The 19802-nt window shown below is 44.5% G+C and overlaps 2 protein-coding genes across 3 annotated transcripts in view; one reads left to right on the top strand and one right to left on the bottom strand.

The window, feature by feature from the left end:
* Positions 1 to 86: 86 nt before the first annotated feature.
* Positions 87 to 11806, bottom strand: taf1c (TATA-box binding protein associated factor, RNA polymerase I subunit C). Of its 2 annotated transcripts, XM_064977295.1 has the most exons (15): positions 11404 to 11806; positions 11124 to 11235; positions 10953 to 11005; positions 10754 to 10849; positions 10601 to 10668; positions 9841 to 10088; positions 9509 to 9637; positions 8632 to 8749; positions 6733 to 6804; positions 4917 to 5052; positions 4545 to 4673; positions 3667 to 3847; positions 2659 to 2796; positions 1524 to 2410; positions 87 to 1231 (listed from the first exon to the last, which is right to left on the bottom strand). In XM_064977295.1, the coding sequence occupies exons 1-15, from the start codon at positions 11536 to 11538 to the stop codon at positions 491 to 493; spliced, it is 3243 nt and encodes a 1080-aa protein (XP_064833367.1). In that variant the 5' UTR covers positions 11539 to 11806; the 3' UTR covers positions 87 to 490. The 2 variants fall into 2 exon arrangements, with proteins under 2 accessions (XP_064833367.1, XP_064833368.1); XM_064977296.1 differs by lacking the exon at positions 11404 to 11806 and having other exon boundaries at positions 11114 to 11180.
* Positions 11807 to 19010: 7204 nt separating this feature from the next.
* Positions 19011 to 19802, top strand: part of LOC135548062 (phospholipid-transporting ATPase IC-like) — a 66785-nt gene continuing 65993 nt past the window's right edge. Inside the window, exon 1 of the mRNA XM_064977294.1 lies at positions 19011 to 19273. The gene's annotated coding sequence lies outside the window, so the exon portion shown is untranslated. The remainder of the gene's footprint in view (positions 19274 to 19802) is intronic.

Here is a 19802-nt window from a genome sequence, read left to right as displayed (position 1 = left end):
AGATTATGCCTGTACTGGCCTATTTGAACACAACGACTTGCAATATAGCAACCCGGAGGCAATAACTGGACAACATGGAGTGATGCTCGAGGTCTAGAAATGTCTTATAATCAAAGTCGGTAGCCAACTCACACTTCCTGTACTGTCACATGACCAAAGTCAGTCGCTCAACCAAACCTGCTTCAGTCAGATAATAGATAAGATGCTGGTCTAGAACAATATTAATGCATATAGATTTTATTTTAACAAACCCCCCCCCCCAAAAAAATAATAATAATCTGCGACTCAATGCTTTTGGTTTCTAGAATATTCCAGAAATCTCTCAATAGCCAATTCACACATCACAGTCCTGTCGCGTAACACGTGAAATCAACCAACAACAAAAACAACCAAAGGTTGAAAAAGATCCTCGCCATAGTTCCATCCATCATAATCTCCTCATTTGAAAAAGAACTGTTGGGATGTGAGGCTACATCGATCAATACTCAGATCAGAAACCCATACGAGACTTCTTCCTTTTGGGTTGTGAGGAGGTTAATCCCACTTTCAGATTCCTCTGTGAAGTAGAGATGGAGGACAGCTGAGAAGAGGTGGCCAAAGGAGTATTATGTCTGCTCTCGTTAAATCCTGCTTCCTGTGAGGCATCCATAGGCTCCTGGGATCCAAAAAGAGAATTTAAATAATCCAGATTCTTGGGCTTCTGGGTTCCCACCACCGTTCTCAAAATGTCCGCCGCGCTGGAGTCAGTACCTGCTGTTGTCCAGGGAGACGACTTACCAATGGTGGGCTGTTTTTTGGGTGTAAACAGTGGCTCGGAACTAGTGAACTGTGTATGGGGGATAGTGGGCTGTGAACTACTACTGCTCTGTGAATAGGGGATAGTGGGCTGGGAGAGGAAACTACTAAGCTGGTCCAGTGGTGTAGTTGGTTTTGAACCAAACTCCCTACGAGGTGTTGTGGGCTGTGAGCTACTGGTCTGTGGTGTTGGTGTGGTAGCCCTCGGTGTACCCGGCTCAGACAGGGTGACCCACTTGGTGTTGTCGCAGCTTGTGGCCACACTGTCTACATCGGAGCTGGCGTACTGACTGGCTGCCGACGACCAACCGGAGAGAGAAGCGCTGTCCAGGTCTGATTGGTAGCTGACGGACGAGGTGAAGCTGCCCGATAGGTCGATACGACTGTGAGCCTTTGCCCGTTTCTGTCTCCTCCTCTTCCTCCGCAGAGCCTCCACCTTCAAAATCAACCAATGTACATGTCAATCAATATCTCCATTGTCCTAATTGGGAAATGTATAGTCAGGGTGAAAACCTAACGTTCACAATAACCACCACCTCAGCGGGAGCATTCAGAAGGAAACAATGTTTTGGAACATTGAGATAGATAACGACTTGAACAAAACACGCCTTTCCGACATGTTGAACAAGGAAATCACGGTCAGCTCTATTGATGTCATATTTGCAGCGCAGCGTTGGACAACGTGGTCCAGATACACACATGATAAAATAAGAATAGAGATGGGTTACCTTCTCCTCTCGGTTCAGCCCCAGCCTCTCCTCCCACCAGCTCCTCCATCCCCCCAGCCCAGGCTCCCACGATGCACTCATCCTCTCGCTCAGCACATCAGCCCACTCAGAGGGCTCCACGGGTGCCGGGACAGGGACCAGAGCCAGGGGTTTGAGACAGGTGTTCCTGTGGACGAGAACATTTCCATTCCTCATGGTCTCCCTCAGGTCCTCCCTCAGGGTCCGACGACAGGGATCTTCCAACGGGTCTCTCCGAAGGCTGTCGTCGGGTAGAAGATCCTTGGTTTTTGTGGTCTTGTGCGGGAGATGGCGGCGCTCCCAGGGGCACTTGAACAGTTTGAGGAACCACTTCCTCCAAACCAACAGAGCCTCATCACTGACTTTAGCCTTTGGCCTGACGGGGTTAATGTTAACATTAGTGTCCAAAGACCGGGCTGTAGGAACTATATCAGAGGTTTCCTGAGTATCAGTTAATCCTGTGTTTGTTGCTTGCCACGGGTACGGGTCGTCATGAGGGTCGTTGATAACCATCTCCAGTCCCGCCCTAGGTGTGTCCCACGGCTGCCCCCTTCCCTCGAACCCAGAGTCATCCACAGGAGATGGGGGTCCAGAGGAATACCATGTCTCATCTAGGGTACTGCTTCTTGGGGTTCCTAACGTTTGATTGCACCCTTGTCTTAACGGTTCAACTGGTTGTTTGAGTCTCTGTACGTCTTCGCTACGTCCCTCGGGTCCCACGGAGTTCTGGGTTGGCGTCGGTGGGTCGTCTTCACTGAAGGACTCAGTCTGGGACTTTAGTGTGTGGTAAAAGATGTCTCCGGCCTCAGTGAGTTGCAGCACACAGATACAGTCCTCCTTGGCTCGGCTCTGATGGATGACGGTAAGACCTGAAAGGACAGAAAAATGAGTTTATGAGCCTATTCAACATAAAAGCACCAACTTCACTAATTAAGCTCAATGAGAAAACTCAACTGAAAGTCATTTCTCCAGATATGTAAACATTGAAGTGATGATGGATTTGCCATATGGACTGTGGCATCTTACCAAACGCATCTACAATAACATCCCATTAACAAACTTAGGGACATATTTTTAATACCACTTAATTAACAGCCTTTATTTACACAGTGCTTACCAGCAGCAGGCTTGGCTAGTCTGTCCTGGGCATGGTGCTGTCTGTGGGGGAGTTGGACAGGCAGGTGTCCAAGGCTGTCTCTGGGGCTGAGCAAGGCCCGAGGTGGGCCTCTGGTGACGCAGGCCTCCTCCCTACCACCTGGAAAACCAGACGGAACAATTTATTTTACCTTTATTTAACTAGGCAAGTCAGTTAAGAAAAAAAATCTTATTTTCAATGACGGCCTAGGAACAGTGGGTTAACTGCCTGTTCAGGGGCAGAACGACAGATGTGTACCTTCTCAGCTCGGGGATTCGAACTTGCAACCTTTCGGTTACTAGTCCAACGCTCTAACCACTAGGCTACCCTGCCGCCCCAACAGTAGACATTATAGAAAGTCAATAGTCATGTGTGCCTCCAGAGTGGCACTGCATCTCAGTGCTAAAGGCGTCACTACAGACACCCTGGTTCGATTCCGGAACTGAATCACAACCCGGCCATGATCGGGAGTCCCATAGGGCAGCGCACAATTGGCCCAGCATCGTCCGGGTTAGAGGAGCGTTTGGCCCGGGGTAGGCAGTCATTGTAAAATAAGAATTTGTTCTTAACCGACTTGCTCCCAAGGTTAAATAATAGAAAATAACATTGATCAAATAGTCATTATGTTATGCATCTCTCTTCAGTGAGACAGACCTACATTTACACTTAAGTCATTTAGCAGACGCTCTTATCCAGAGCGACTTACAAATTGGTGAATTCACCTTCTGACATCAGTGGAACAGCCACTTTACAATAGTGCATCTGGGTTCAAATAGTATTTGTTTTATTTGCAAGTGCTCTAGGAACTCCAGGCTCAATGACAAAGTTTTTTATTTTTTATCCAGGTGCACAGTAAGACTGGTTGGTCAGCAGTAGACTGATGCACAGGATTTACTCAAACAAAAACCCCAACCTGGCACACACACACACACACACACACACGCACACACACACACACACACACGCACACTCTAGACCGACTGTACACACCCGAGTACTGTAGCAGAATCACTTCCTGTGATCTCTGAGAGCCCAGCAGCACCTTAGTAGTCCCGCCCCCCGACGGCAACCCCGCCACGACCTGGGAAAACATGGGAGGGTGCTCCATCATGTGATCCCACTGGATCATGGGGAGGCAGGGGGAACGCTCATCCATGACGTAAGCAGAGTGCTGTGAATAACGAAGATCACAAGAACATCTGAGGAAACGGACTCACAACAACTTGATTGGTTTGGCTTTTCTTTAGGTCAAAAGCGGGGGTCGCGTGGTTGGTCAAAAGCGGGGGTCGCGTGGTTGGTCAAAAGCGGGGGTCGCGTGGTTGGTCAAAAGCGGGGGTCGCGTGGTTGGTCAAAAGCGGGGGTCGCGTGGTTGGTCAAAAGCGGGGGTCGCGTGGTAGGTCAAAAGCGGGGGTCGCGTGGTAGGTCAAATGCGGGGGTCGCGTGGTAGGTCAAATGCGGGGGTCGCGTGGTAGGTCAAATGCGGGAGTCGCGTGGTAGGTCAAATGCGGGAGTCGCGTGGTAGGTCAAATGCGGGAGTCGCGTGGTAGGTCAAATGCGGGAGTCGCGTGGTAGGTCAAATGCGGGAGTCGCGTGGTAGGTCAAATGCGGGAGTCGTTTGGTAGGTCAAAAGCGGGAGTCGTTTGGTAGGTCAAAAGCAGGAGTCGTTTGTTGTCAATGTGGCCCATTGTGAGGCTTGTGACACAGAGTTGTTCCTTAGAGCTGGAATACAGCCGGATACATTCCAGAACTGTGACGTGAACCAGGAACCCAAAACATTTAGGCGCTATATGCAAATAAAAATTAAATGGCACTGTAGAGCCCTGATGCGATAGGTCAATTAGAATTTTAATTTAAAAAAGGTACTGCACCTGTGTGGTGACGAGGTGGTGGAAGGTGTGGACATCTCTCAGGTAATTGGACAGGATGACTCTCTCTCCACTCTTACAGTCAGGAGTTTGGCCGATACGAAACAGCGTGTGGCTATAACTATCTTTGGTCTGTAAAGACAGAGACACACACACACACACACACACACAAAGTTAACATCTACCAAACTTCAGGTCACTTCATATTTCTCAAAACCAAGATGATTAAAAAAAAAAAAATGTTTTTTTTTAAATAGCAGTCATATTGTTCCATTTCCAATTGTAAACACGTAAGAGATTATCTGATATGGTTAAAACATCCAGAATAGAAATGTTAGGAAACGGGTTTGTCAAATCAACACTGTGTCATATTACCCTGATATCAGTGAGCTCCACACCTGTCCGGTCAGCATACACCATCACCCTGGGGTGGCCAGAGAAGTCACACCATCTCCATGACGACTTAGAATTGAAGTACAGGTTACTGTACTCCTGACGGAACTTCTGCAAACTACAATATGACAGGAGGGAACACTGTTAGTGATACGGGCAGCACGCCCTACACGCCCCGAGACGGGCAGCACGCCCCGAGACGAGCAGCACGCCCTACACGCCCCGAGACGAGACGGGCAGCACGCAAGTTTGCTAGCACAAGCTGCTTTGGGCCAGACCAAGTTAATAGTTGATACAATGTTGCAAGACCCAACGCAGCAGGCCAGACCAAGTTAATAGTTGCTTGCAGACAGGCCACGCATAGCCAATGTCATGTTGCAAGACCCAACGCAGCAGGCCAGACCAAGTTAATAGTTGCTTGCAGACAGGCCATGCATAGCCAATGTCATGTTGCAAGGCCCAACTCAGCGGGCCAGACCAAGTTAATAGTTGCTTGCAGACAGGCCATGCATAGCCAATGTCATGTTGCAAGGCCCAACTCAGCGGGCCAGACCAAGTTAATAGTTGCTTGCAGACAGGCCATGCATAGCCAATGTCATGTTGCAAGGCCCAACTCAGCGGGCCAGACCAAGTTAATAGTTGCTTGCAGACAGGCCATGCATAGCCAATGTCATGTTGCAAGGCCCAACTCAGCGGGCCAGACCAAGTTAATAGTTGCTTGCAGACAGGCCATGCATAGCCAATGTCATGTTGCAAGGCCCAACTCAGCGGGCCAGACCAAGTTAATAGTTGCTTGCAGACAGGCCATGCATAGCCAATGTCATGTTGCAAGGCCCAACTCAGCGGGCCAGACCAAGTTAATAGTTGCTTGCAGACAGGCCATGCATAGCCAATGTCATGTTGCAAGGCCCAACTCAGCGGGCCCAGACCAAGTTAATAGTTGCTTGCAGACAGGCCATGCATAGCCAATGTCATGTTGCAAGGCCCAACTCAGCGGGCCAGACCAAGTTAATAGTTGCTTGCAGACAGGCCATGCATAGCCAATGTCATGTTGCAAGGCCCAACTCAGAGGGCCAGACCAAGTTAATAGTTGCTTGCAGACAGGCCATGCATAGCCAATGTCATGTTGCAAGCCCAACTCAGCGGGCCAGACCAAGTTAATAGTTGCTTGCAGACAGGCCATGCATAGCCAATGTCATGTTGCAAGGCCCAACTCAGCGGGCCAGACCAAGTTAATAGTTGCTTGCAGACAGGCCATGCATAGCCAATGTCATGTTGCAAGGCCCAACACAGCGGGCCAGACCAAGTTAATAGTTGCTTGCAGACAGGCCACGCATAGCCAATGTCATTTACAGGATATTTATTTTTATCCACCAGGATAGATAGATAGATGTGTTTTTGTTGCTTAATGTAGGCTATTTTTACATAATAGAAAATGTCAATAGAAGTTTGTTGGATTTGTATCATTTTCATTTAGATAGAATTATAACTAACCACATGACAGTGATTGTTTTTTTTGTTTTTTTTAGATATGAAGAGTTTTATAAATTAAACTGTTCCAGGAAAATGTGTGTATTAAACGCAGATCAGTAGAAATTGTACGACAACTTGTCACTCCACACGGAAAAAGGTTGCCGCCCGCTGGTGTAGCCTATTACCGGCAACAGTCCCATTCGTGGATCTAACAATGGTGGAAAAGTGTACACTTTTCTTCGGGAGAGGGGTCATGGAGAACAGGAGAAGGGTAGATAGTTGTGGCAGGGCCATGAGTTCAGTGACAGATATCCAAGCCTCTTACCCTCGGCCCACAGTCCATAGATAGGCAGCTCCACTCTCACTGGCCACCAGGAGCTCTCCCTGGACATGGGGACTAACACACAACAACATCACCTGTTTATACCAAGGTTTACACTTTAAAAAGAGTCTGTAGCAAGGTCGGTTGGGGTCAGGTCCATTTAAAAGTACAGTCAATTCATGAAGTACACTCACATTCCAATTCCATTTAAAAGTACAGTCAAGTCAGGAAGTACACTCACATTCCAATTCCATTTCTTAAAATTCAAAAAGCATTGAAGAGAATTTGAATTTCAGTATACTTCCGGAAAGTAATCGTGGTCTGTTGTAGAAACCGCACATAATGATGAATACTAACTTGACTGCCAAAACTATTCCTAAAATCAGAGTGACATACGCAGAGAAAACCTATCATAAAGATGAACAATACATGTGATGAACAATACATGTGATGAACAATACATGTGATGAACAATCATAGCTACAGTCATCAGAAACTAGCTTGCTAGAGCGTCCATCTCCTCAGACGCAGGCTTGTCAGGGCCAGACAGCACTTTAATCACCACACATTCAGAACCAGCGCTAAAACAGTAGAGGAGAACAAAGCTTTTTACTATGACAGCAAACAGAACGACCTAAAAGGCCCGATAGCAGAAGGCAGAGCGGCCTACAGCAGAGCGGCCTACAGGAGAAGACGGAGCGGCCTACAGCAGAAGACGGAGCGGCCTACAGCAGAAGGCGGAGCGGCCTACAGCAGAAGGCGGAGCGGCCTACAGCAGAAGGCGGAGCGGCCTACAGCAGAAGGCGGAGCGGCCTACAGCAGAAGGCGGAGCGGCCTACAGCAGAAGGCGGAGCGGCCTACAGCAGAAGACGGAGCGGCCTACAGCAGAAGACGGAGCGGCCTACAGCAGAAGACGGAGCGGCCTACAGCAGAAGACGGAGCGGCCTACAGCAGAAGACGGAGCGGCCTACAGCAGAAGGCGGAGCGGCCTACAGCAGAAGGCGGAGCGGCCTACAGCAGAAGGCGGAGCGGCCTACAGCAGAAGGCGGAGCGGCCTACAGCAGAAGGCGGAGCGGCCTACAGCAGAAGGCAGAGCGGCCTACAGCAGAAGGCAGAGCGGCCTACAGCAGAAGGCAGAGCGGCCTACAGCAGAAGGCAGAGCGGCCTACAGCAGAAGGCAGAGCGGCCTACAGCAGAAGGCAGAGCGGCCTACAGCAGAAGGCAGAGCGGCCTACAGCAGAAGGCAGAGCGGCCTACAGCAGAAGGCAGAGCGGCCTATAGCAGAAGGCAGAGCGGCCTATAGCAGAAGGCAGAGCGGCCTATAGCAGAAGGCAGAGCGGCCTATAGCAGAAGGCAGAGCGGCCTATAGCAGAAGGCAGAGCGGCCTATAGCAGAAGGCAGAGCGGCCTATAGCAGAAGGCAGAGCGGCCTATAGCAGAAGGCTGTTATAACGTCAAAAATGCTAACAAATATTGTGTTCAGATATACTAGGGGTGCACAATGAATCAATGATATTATTTCTATGACTCCAACAGTTCACCCAAGTGGGTCAATGTTTAACCAATCGCTATTCGATTATTTGCCCACATCGTGCAGACATATATATATATATACACACACATATATATATTATATATATAATATAATATATATATAATATATATATAATATATATATACACACATACACACATATATATATATATATATACATATATACATATATACACATACACACATACACACATACACACATACACACACACACATACATACCATACATACATACACGTGTCTCGCAAGACATGCAATGACCATGGCTGGCCGGTTTACACGACGGCCGGCCGAGGGCTACCTTTCTTACAGAAGGAGAGACTCACACAGTCACACTGCTCCAACCTACCTGGCACTGAGACATGTAGCAGGCTGCTTGGTCTGAATGACCTCCAGAGACTCAGGGATGTCCTTCTCACTGACCATCCAGACACCACACAGGTGGTCACAGCGCACCCCCACGTGACCTACGGTAGGAACACAACGACAGAGTCAGTTCACCAGACAGCCAGTTTAACACTGCAAACTCATGTAAAGAGTTTGGGCTGCATGTCCATTCAACAGCAAGACAAATGGTTAAAACTCAAAACTACAGGCCTTCCAAGTGGCACAGCGGTCTAAGGCATTACTACAGTCCCGGTTCATATCCCAGACTGTGCCACAACTGGCCATGTTCAGGAGTCCCATAGGACGACTCACAATTGGCCTAGCGTCATCCAGGTTAGGGGGGGAGCGGGGGCTTAATTGGCTCATCGCGCTCTAGCGACTCCTTGTGGCAGGTTGGGTGCCTGTGGGCTGACCCCGGGTCCCAATTGAACGGTGTTTCCTCCGACACATTGGTGTGGCTGGCTTCCAGGTTAAGCTGGCGGTTGTTAAGTTGCGCGGTTCGGCAGGTCATGTTTCAGAGGACGCATGACTCGACCTTCGACTCCCAAGCCTGTTGGGGAGCTGCAGCGATGAGACAAGATCGGGGAGAAGAGGGGCAAACCCCCCCCCCCCAAAAAAAGTTAACTCAAAACTAGACAAAGGAAATAGACGAAGAAAACATGACCTGAATTAGGGTCAACTCGATTTCATTCATTCAATTCAAGAAGTAACCTGAAATTCCAAATTTTCCCCTTGGAAATTAGAATTTCAGTTAAACCTACTTCCTGAGTTGAACATCAAAAAACAGGATACAATATTGCACATGCATTTATGGATGATAATGATGTTACTGTGCTTACATTCATCCTGCTGAAGGCCGATGGTGATCTGTCTGATTGTACCATTGAGCTGGAATGAGAGAGGCTTGTGGCTCACATCAAAACACGGAGGCTTCCCTTCTTGGTACTCTAGCACCACCCGGTGGAAGTCTGTGGTACTGCACTAAGGATTTTTTTTTATGTGGTGGGTTGAATTAAAGTGAATGAATAAGTGCAAAAATATAAAATCACCAAAAATATCCCATATGCTTGTTATCCAGGTTGGGAAGGCGTCAATGCAAGGGGGAAAGGGCAGGCCACCAGTAAAAATATTTCAAGACAGATATTCCTGATAAGATTACATTGAAGGATACTAAGCCTGTTTAGGCCAGCTTTCCCAGGGTACACCAGACAGCCTTGCTGAGAGTTACTGGTATTGGTAAAGGGAATGTACCCCATTGCACCCCCTGTGGCGTGGTCAGAGAACTGCTCCTGCCCTCTCTGATAGGTCAGCTCCTCATGGAGATGATCAGCTAGCAGGGCTGGAGGGATGTCATGGATCACATCTGATAACAGGTTGTGGTACCTTTTGGCCTGCCGCCCAAAATGAGTTAACTCGCACCTAGGTAGAGGACAGAGAACCTTTTAAATAAACCCAGGTAGAGGACAGAGAACCTTTTAAATAAACCCAGGTAGAGGACAGAGAACCTTTTCTATAAACTTGAATGCAATGATGGATGGACAACCAGGGGAGCTGGTAGTCAGAGGGCACCACCAAGGAAAATAATTAGCGGAGAAGGAATTTCCCACTTTGTTCTCTAGACTCAACAGCTTCTTGCTGAGCAATAACCCTTCTCGGTAGAGTGGATGAAAAGGGGATTGTGTGCGCTTGATGACTACTGAATCAGAAGCCGACACCACAGCACTGGCCACTAACATGGGACCGTCACATCATGAAATGCCATGGTAGGATCAGGGTATTGCATAGCAGGGACTTTCAAATCACCTCAGGGTGAATGTGATGTGCACAGCCTACATCTATAAAAGTATACAGTGCCCATTGGTGGAGCGCCTCGCTGTTGAGCAGTGTCTCGGCTAGGACATAAGGCTTAGAGTCCCTCACTATGTACTTACTTTTTGTATTTAAATGTGTGCATGAAGTGCTCCATCTGCCACATGTGAACAGCATTTTTTTCACTTCCCTGGAAAATTACAAAACAGGTGGTTAAACTTCATTCCATATAAAAAAATTATTGTGGGGGGGGGAATAGACATCAGGACAGTCACCTTTCTCCTCCCCTGTCCAAAGTCGAATTTCTCCCCCAGGATATGGCTCATTGTGCAAAAAGCATCCTTGTACTTATACTGGTAGAAGTTCTGCATCTACAAAAGGAGAAACCATCCAAATATAAATCACGTTATATCAGTGTGTGTTCAGTGGAATTTTTTATTTTTTTTTAAATCAGGAAGTAAAAAAGGTTGTTACATGCTCTGAGAAGTCCATAGGATCTGACAGAGCTGTTGATGACCATTTGGGGCCTAAAAAATAATAATTATTATATTTCAGTTCAAATGATGAGTGACAGTAACAAAAGTAACAATTGTCTAAGAAACGTATCCTTCTCAAACAATAGGAAATGCACTGACGGGCCACTACCTCTTTTTGGTCGCAGAAGTGGTATTGCTATAGGTTCCACTGGCACCCAAGGCTCTCCCTTCACTTGGTGTTGAGATTCAAACTTCCAATCTACTTTTGGTAGACTGTCATTCTAAAATTATTCAAAAATAAATACATTTAAAAAAACTTCAGTAAAAATAGCAAAGGATTTTCAGGGTGAAAGTGATTTTAAACAAGACTCTGGCCTACGATCATCCTTAGCATAGTAGGAGAAACATAGTGAGCTAGAAGGTGCATCGATTTCATAATCACAACTCACCTCGTGTAGAGGGACGTTTACGTCCAACACTTGACCATAGGAACCCCAACCTCCGACGTTATGTCTATGCGTAGAACTGGGGGGCCCAGAGTTGAAATAAACCGGGAAAAGTTTCCGTGGGAAAATGTAATCCATGTCTGAAAGAATCGCAACCTATAGGCCTGGTATGTCCAGTCTGGGCATGTTCTACTGACGTTAAATAGTTCACGGTAAATGTGTCGAGGCTAGCAGTCGCTAAATAAATAACTACGTCTCCGCTCTCATTGCCCTCACTTTAAAATGTGAAATTTCCGTTCCGACACGATATTTGAAAATAAAAGTCAAGTTAATTCAACTATAGAAATCCAGCGATATTGACGGAACACGTGTAACACAAAAAATATAGGCGCCACTCCAGCAGGGCGAATGGCGTACGTAGGAAATAAGCTTTTCCATTAGTTACAACAGTCACACAGTCAAATGTGGCTTTTTCGTAAACATTTATGAAATCAAATATTAACTATTTTGTCCTCAATTAAGATTGGGATTAGGCATAAAGTTGTCAGTGTAGTTAAGGTAAGCGTTAGGTTTAAAATCACATTTTAAAAAGATAAATGGTTGAAATTTGCGGGGTGAAGACTTTGTGGCTGTGGTAACTAGTGACGACCGGAAAATAGGGGAGGTGTGGTCGACCACACCATTGGTCAAAAATAGCCGAATTCATAAGAGTGACAGGAAATTTGGCCAGTTAGATCTGCGTACCGACATAATACTTTTTTGGAACGCCTTGGTTGAAAATGACAGCTGTATCACAGAGTTTCTTAACCCAGAGGCGCAACATCGCAAGACTTCTGGGACTGCTTGAGAAACTGTTCCAACAGACGAGGCCAGGTTTTGAGAAGTCAATGAGAGAAGTAAAATATTATTCCTTAGTTGTTTATTTTCTCGAAATCTAAAGGCACAACCTAGATTTGAGCCAATGTTATTAATTCAACCTTGTGGAATAGACAAACGGATACGTTTTTATTTTCGTATAAAACAACTTTGTATTGAAAGGAGGACCTTTGAGTTAACGGCTTGCACATGCGCAGTTTGCCGCGAGAGGACCGTTAGACCTGATTTTATTTTATTTAACCCTTTATTTAACTCGGCAAGTCATGAGTTTAGCGAGCCGACTTCGCCATGACATCGCGTAAAAGTGCGATCGGGGATTTATTGGATAAGCAGTTTTAGCCTATCTTTATGCTGTACTGTCGATGACTGTATATTTTCCGACCGAGACACTATTTTACAATGAGGGGATTCGATTATCTGGCCCGGGTTACCCGTTAGAAGGTGTTTGCACCGGGTGAAAAGTGATCGCATTCGATTGGGAACCGGGCTGCCTCTCGGGCGTGAGCCAAGTGCCCAGTTCAAAACCCACTGCGAATTCGATTCAAAACAAAAGTGATGTTGCCTAAACTGGAGTAAACACGTGTGGAGTAATGAGTACGATTCTGTGTTTTCACAAAGGTGATTGCTTTTAATAAAAACGTGTTATCTGCCTACAAATTAAAACAAGTTAGAAAATTCGAATATAGACCTATATTTTATGGAATAGAAATGTTATATGTTTCTGAACGATTCCCATGCTACCTTGTTGACAACAGGGAAGATTATTGTTCCATCGAAAAGGGTGCTCCTTTGCACAGGTTGCAAATTGCACAGGTCTTATTTTCACGATTTGGACATTAATTTGCTTTCCAAAGCTAATACACATGTAGAAATGTGAGCAGCATTTTGTATTCCTAGTTGAATTAGTTAGGGAGCGTAAAACAAACTTTTTTTTACATTCGAATTTCAATAGCTCCTTGGTCATGTGACTTAGTGACCTCAAACAGGGTTCAGAATGTCCACTGACCACGCCTTCATATCGCACACTGTTGTTTGTCTCCTTTCATCTCATGCTATTAGACTTAAATCTGTAAGTTTACAGGCCATCTACAACAACAAAATAAAGTTTTTGACCTAATTGTCACATAACAGCAAACCATTCATTATTGAAAATATAACTATCAAACAAACCTGCATTATAAAGACGCCGCAGCTGAAGGTGTCCTGCTGCATGGTGGGAGTTATTTCCCCTCCTTTCCACTTTATCTCCGCCCAGTCATCTTTTCCATAGCAGGATCTTCTCATTTTGAAGTATTCTCTTTTTTTATGTAAACATAATGGAAGTCTGATTAGTTATAGGCAAATGAATACACAGGCCAAATTTGTATGCTGTTTTCCTCATCACTATAATCTAGTAGAAATTTAGTTGTAGAGGTAATTTCCTTTATGCCCCATTCTACACACAGCCTACATTATAGGCACTGAACCATTTACAGGACAATAACAAAAGTACCATTTAGGATCCAACTCTGTCACAGAGTGAAAAAATGTAGAGCGTTTGTAGACTTCAAGAAAAAAAAATATTAAGTGACAGGTTCATCAGTACGTGCTTAAAGAAAATCAGATCACAGATGACAGTGCCCACCAAATCTATGACAATAGAGAATAAATTGTAAGCTCCAAAGTGTGTTTGTCAAAATAATATCTGAAAATATCAGTTGTTGACCATAATACTTCTATTTGCAATAGCAATGTACCAACACTACATGTAGGACGGACAAAAGACATTCCCACATATAGTATTAAAAAAAAAAATTATTTTTTATTTCACCTTTATTTAACCAGGTAGGCCAGTTGACAACAAGTTCTCATTTACAACTGCGACCTGGCCAAGATAAAGCAAAGTGGTGTGACACAAACAACAACACAGAGTTACACATTGAATAAACAAACGTACAGTCAATAACACAATAGAAAAGTCTATTTACAGTGTGTGCAAATGAGGTAAGATTAGGAAGGAAAGGCAATAAATAGGCCGTAGTGGGGAAATAATTAAATTAGCAATTAAACACTGGAATGATAGATGTGCAGAAGATGAATGTGCAAGTAGAGATACTGGGGTGCAAAGGAGAAAAATAAAATAAATATATAAATAAAATAAATAACAATATGGGGATGAGGTAGTTGGATGGGCTATTTAAAGATGGGCTATGTACAGGTGCAATGATCAGTGAGCTGCTCTGATAGCTGATGCTTAAAGATAGTGAGGGAGGTAAGAGTCTCCAGCTTCAGTGATTTTTGCAGTTCGTTCCAGTCTTTGGCAGCAGAGAACTGGAAGGAAAAGCGGCCAAAGGAGGATTTGGCTTTGGCGGTGACCAGTGAAATATACCTGCTGGAGCGCGTGCTATGGGTGGGTGCTGCTATGGTGACCAGTGAACTGAGATAAGGCGGGGCTTTACCTAGCAAGGAATTGTAGATGACCTGGAGCCAGTGGGTTTGGCGACGAGTATGAAGCGAGGGCCAGCCAACGAGAGCATATAGGTTGCAGTGGTGGGTAGAATATGGGGCTTTTGTGACAAAACGAATGGCACTGTGATAGACTACATCCAATTTGTTGAGTAGAGTGTTGGAGGCTATTTTGTAAATGACATCGCCGAAATCAAGGATCGGTAGGATAGTCAGTTTTACGAGGGTATATTTGGCAGTATGAGTGAAGGATGCTTTGTTGCGAAAAAGGAAGCTAATTCTAGATTTCATTTTGGATTGGAGATGCTTAATGTGAGTCTGGAAGGAGAGTTTACAGTCTAACCAGACACCTAGGTATTTGTAGTTGTCCACATATTCTAAGTCAGAACCGTTCAGAGTAGTGATGCTAGGCGGGAGGGCAGGTGCGAGCAGCAATCGGTTGAAGAGCATGCATTTAGTTTTACTTGCGTTTAAGAGCAGTTGGAGGCCACGGAAGGAGAGTTGTATGGCATTGAAGCTTGCCTGGAGTGTTGTTAACACAGTGTCCAAAGAAGGGCCAGAAGTATACAGAATGGTGTCGTCTGCATAGAGGTGGATCAGAGAATCACCAGCAGCAAGAGCGACATCATTGATATATGCAGAGACCGAGAATTGAACACTGTGGCACCCCCATAGAGACTGCCAGAGGTCCGGACAACAGGCCCTCCGATTTGACACACTGAACTCTGTCTGTGAAGTAGTTGGGGAACCAGGCGAGGCAGTCATTAGAGAAACCAAGGCTGATGACTCTGCTGATAAGAATGTGGTGATTGACAGAGTCGAAAGCCTTGGCCAGGTCAATGAATACAGCTGCACAGTATTGTCTTTTGTCGATGGTGGTTATGATATCATTTTGGATCTTGAGCGTGGCTGAGGTGCAACCATGACCAGCTCGGAAACCACATTGCATAGTGGAGAAGGTACGGTGGGATTTAAAATGGTGGGTTATCTGTTTGTTAACAGGGTAGGATAGATATAGGTCTGTAACAGTTTAGGTCTAGAGTGTCTCCCCCTTTGAAGAGGTGGATGACCGCAGCAGCTTTCCAATCTTTGGGGATCTCAGACAATATGAAAGAGGTTGAACAGGCTAGTTATAAGGGTTGCAACAATTTTGTGGATAATTTTAGAAAGAGAGGGTCCAGATTGTCAAGCCCAGCTGATTTGTAGGGGTCCAGATTTTGCAGCTCTTTCAGAACATCAGGGATCTGGATTTGGGTGAAGGAGAAATGGGGGAGGCTTGGGCAAGTTGCTGTGGGGGGTGCAGTGCTGTTGACCGGGGTAGGGGTAGCCAGGTGGAAATCAAGGGCAGCCGTAGAATAATGCTAATTGAAATTCTCGATAATTGTAGATTTAATGGTGACAGTGTTTCCTAGCATCAGTGCAGTGGGCAGCTGGGAGGAGGTGCTCTTATTCTCCATGGACTTTACAGTGTCCCAGAACTTTTTGAAGTTTGTGCTTCGGGATGCAAATTTCTGTTTGAAAAAGCTAGCCTTTGCTTTCTTAACTGCCTATGTTTATTGGTCCCTAACTTCCCTGAACAGTTGCATATCACGGGGTCTATTCGATGCTAACGCAGTACGCCACAGGATGTTTTTGTACTGGTCAAGGGCAGTCAGGTCTGGAGTGAACCAAGCGCTATATCTGTTCCTGGTTCAATTTTTTTTTGAATGGGTCATGCTTATGCTTATTTATGGTGGTGAGGAAAGCACTTTTAGAGAATAACCAGGCATCCTCTGCTGACGGAATGAGGTCAATATCTTTCCAGGATACCCGGGCCAGGTCGATTAGAAAGGCCTGCTCGCTGAAGTGTTTTTGGGAGCGTTTGACTGTGACGAGGGGTGGTCGTTCAACTCCACCCCCTTTGGCAGTTCTGTCTTGGCGGAAAATGTACACACACACAGAGGCATTTTCCAGCTATGATTTGACCACTCAGACTCCAGAATGGATATGACAATGGGGCCAGCACAGGACGTAATACACCCTTTACAACAAAATGCTTTATTGATCTTCTTGACTTCTTATCTGGTAAACTGCTACTTTGTGTCAAGAAAAGAGCCCCAATTAGGGGTTAGTGTACTCCAGTAAAAAAGTTCTGGTTTAGATTACAAACTATTGTCCTGTGTCCCCATTCATAGAGGCATGAGAGACTAGTCACTGGTAGAATTGAGTTGGCACTTTATTGGTCCAAACACCCACAGACACACAAGGTTGAGGTTACTCACGGACAGTAATTTGTTTTTGTGTTTTTTTTGCATTGATGCATTGTGTCTTCTAACTGTCCAAGAATAGGATCCAAAGTGTTAGGAAATATTTGTTATCATAAATACAAAGGAGGATGTCTCTCCTCATTCTTCTGGCACTTTAGTCATACTGCCAGACTGTGCACCACAGAGCCAATCAGGAGAGAATACATACAGGTCAACGGTGCCAATTGAATGTCAAGGGGTGTGTCTGAGCCTTTTGGATTACTCTCTCTATACAGAGAACCCCTGTGGTTCAAGTCCAGAGCTACCCTTCCCCTTTCAGTCTGCTCTGCGCATGTCTGAAAGTGACAGAGCCAGCAGCCAAGAGAGTTTTTCCACAGTATGTCATAAAAGATGATTACACTTATGAATTAATGTAAAATGTTAATACGTATTAGATCCAGAACAATGGAATAACTAAGACCTGAATTTGAATGCAGCGTGTTTTTGATTCCTCCTTCTCTTCCTGTCCAGCAGGAACAACCAAAAACACTGGGCCCGATGGTTCTTGCAGATACTGGGGAAGCAATATAGAAATGTATTGATCCCTTAAACGATTTTACTATTAAATGACCCATATCACAACCCTCATACCAATTGACAAAATTGTACCTAAATCAATTTTGGAAAAAGGATTTTACTCACAAAAGACATAGGAATATATTTTTCCCAGTTAGAAGTAGTAGGCCATGCATCAAATAACTACTTTCATCAGACAAAAACAAACCCTCAAATGCACTATTGTATTTTGTAAGTTGTCTGCAGGTGGATTGTTGTGAATGCTCTCAAATATCAAGTTATCAGGTTATGTAAACTGCATTCTAATACTCAACGTAGAAGGATTTGTCTTAATGTACAGTATATGAAAGTGATGCTATCAAGCTCACTGTGACTGACGAATCACTGCCTATTACTGTGATTAAAAAGAGCATGTGAAACATTGTTCTTCACGAGGCCTACCTGTGCGCTTTCCTTGAAGCACCTCTGTTCGAACATTTGTGAATATTTTCAGTGTCCACGTTAAAGATAGTTATTACGAGGATGGAACATTTATTAACTTAAACATTTTTTTTTAAAACACTCATGTAAAATGAAGGTCTGCAAGCCTACACTTAAATTTAGAAAAATTAATGTAAAATCATGTGAGATGAAAATGGACAAACTAAAGGGGGTGTAATATAGAAGGACAGTCAGTGGACATTCTGAACCTTGTTTGAAGTCATTAGGTCATATGACCAATGAGCTATTGAAAATAATAAAAAAATGTAAATAAATTATTTAAAATAGTGCGAGATGTAAATCGACCAAAGAAAACGTTTTTTTTTATGTGTGTCTATGCCATTGGGTTAGCTTGAACCAAAAGTTTTAGGAGTAATGGTTAAATAGCTGTTGAAATTGGGAAAACATTGATTTGTCACTATGTTGAAGGTCCCTAACTGCTGTTGGTGGAGGTGAGGAAAACAACAGGCGAATATCCAACCGGAAACTGGTTTTACCTCGGTATTTGATAGCATTCTTAACATAGCGATACATCACAGTCATGTGGTTAATAGCAAAATAACTATAAGAGCATGACATTTACATTAATGTACAAATGTTTAGGAAAACTTTACAATTAAACATGTTATATAGTAATATAGCTAATGTCATTGTGAGTTGTCAATGGGGGCAGTCTTTACATATACTTTTATTTACGGATATTAAGCAGTTCATCATGCAACTGATTAATGTCATGGCGAGATGAGATACAGTTTGTCAAATTGATTTCAATTATTTTATTTGAACCTTTTAGCAAACCTTAACCCATTCCCTTTCCATAGCCTACAGTAACCCTAACCTGCTGCGTGAATTCTCTTAACCTGATACGAAAAGTCAATAATGACAAACTGTATCCCTTCTAGCCAAAACCTCTTCGTTCCGTTTGATTGGGATTACATCGTTACCCGGTTGGTCACGTGCGTGTCAGTCAAAGATGGGTAGTGTGTAAACGACATGTCATTTTAGCTCCGAAATGCTTTTTTTTGGTCGTTTGTTTTAATGAAACAGAAGGCGTTTTTTTTTGTGAAGTTATATTTAAAACTCATCCTGTCAGGCCAGTTTGTCAAGTTTCAGGGTTGGTATGTAGCCAGGTAGCCATTACCCAGGTAAAGGGAGTGAACAAAACTCCACAATTGTTTGTGGCGAGGACAAAACAAACATGGTACAATAACCAGAAACTGGAAGATCACACGGAGAAAAAAGAAAGAAATTATCGACATAGAATAATACTGGTGAGTAGTTAGCTGTATTATCCTCCTCCAAATTAAAGTTATTTTCAAGGATTTGTGAAGTGTGACGTTCGCACGTTGACGTTATTTCATCCACTGACAATCTAAACATCGAAAACTTAATCAAATCGAGTAAATCCAAATTTTAAAGGCGATTTAATTGATCACATATTGGCTATGAACAGACCACTTATGTTATTTCCAGACGTTCTTATACAGATTTGCTTTGTTTTAGTGTAGTTGAACTTTTCCATATGCTTTATTTTACACTTGAATTGTTTGTTAACACTTTATTATGATTCCCTATACGGGATGTGAATGACATTTAATTGTAGTCTTGATACTCTTCCTGGAGACAGTGTGTGGGGTCTCTCACTCTTTTTATATAAACACACAGTATAGGCAGCTGACAATGGCCGCTAGATCTGCGCTCGAGTCTTGGATTGATGTGCATTCCCGGTAATACACACCTGGCCCCTATGGACCGGCTCGTGCATAAAGCATCCTTGATTCAGGCTTCAAATGCATCATT

Source organism: Oncorhynchus masou, chromosome 11, assembly GCF_036934945.1.
Source record: "Oncorhynchus masou masou isolate Uvic2021 chromosome 11, UVic_Omas_1.1, whole genome shotgun sequence".
Taxonomy (NCBI): Eukaryota; Metazoa; Chordata; class Actinopteri; order Salmoniformes; family Salmonidae; genus Oncorhynchus; species Oncorhynchus masou.
This window is presented reverse-complemented; position numbering and strand designations above follow the sequence as displayed.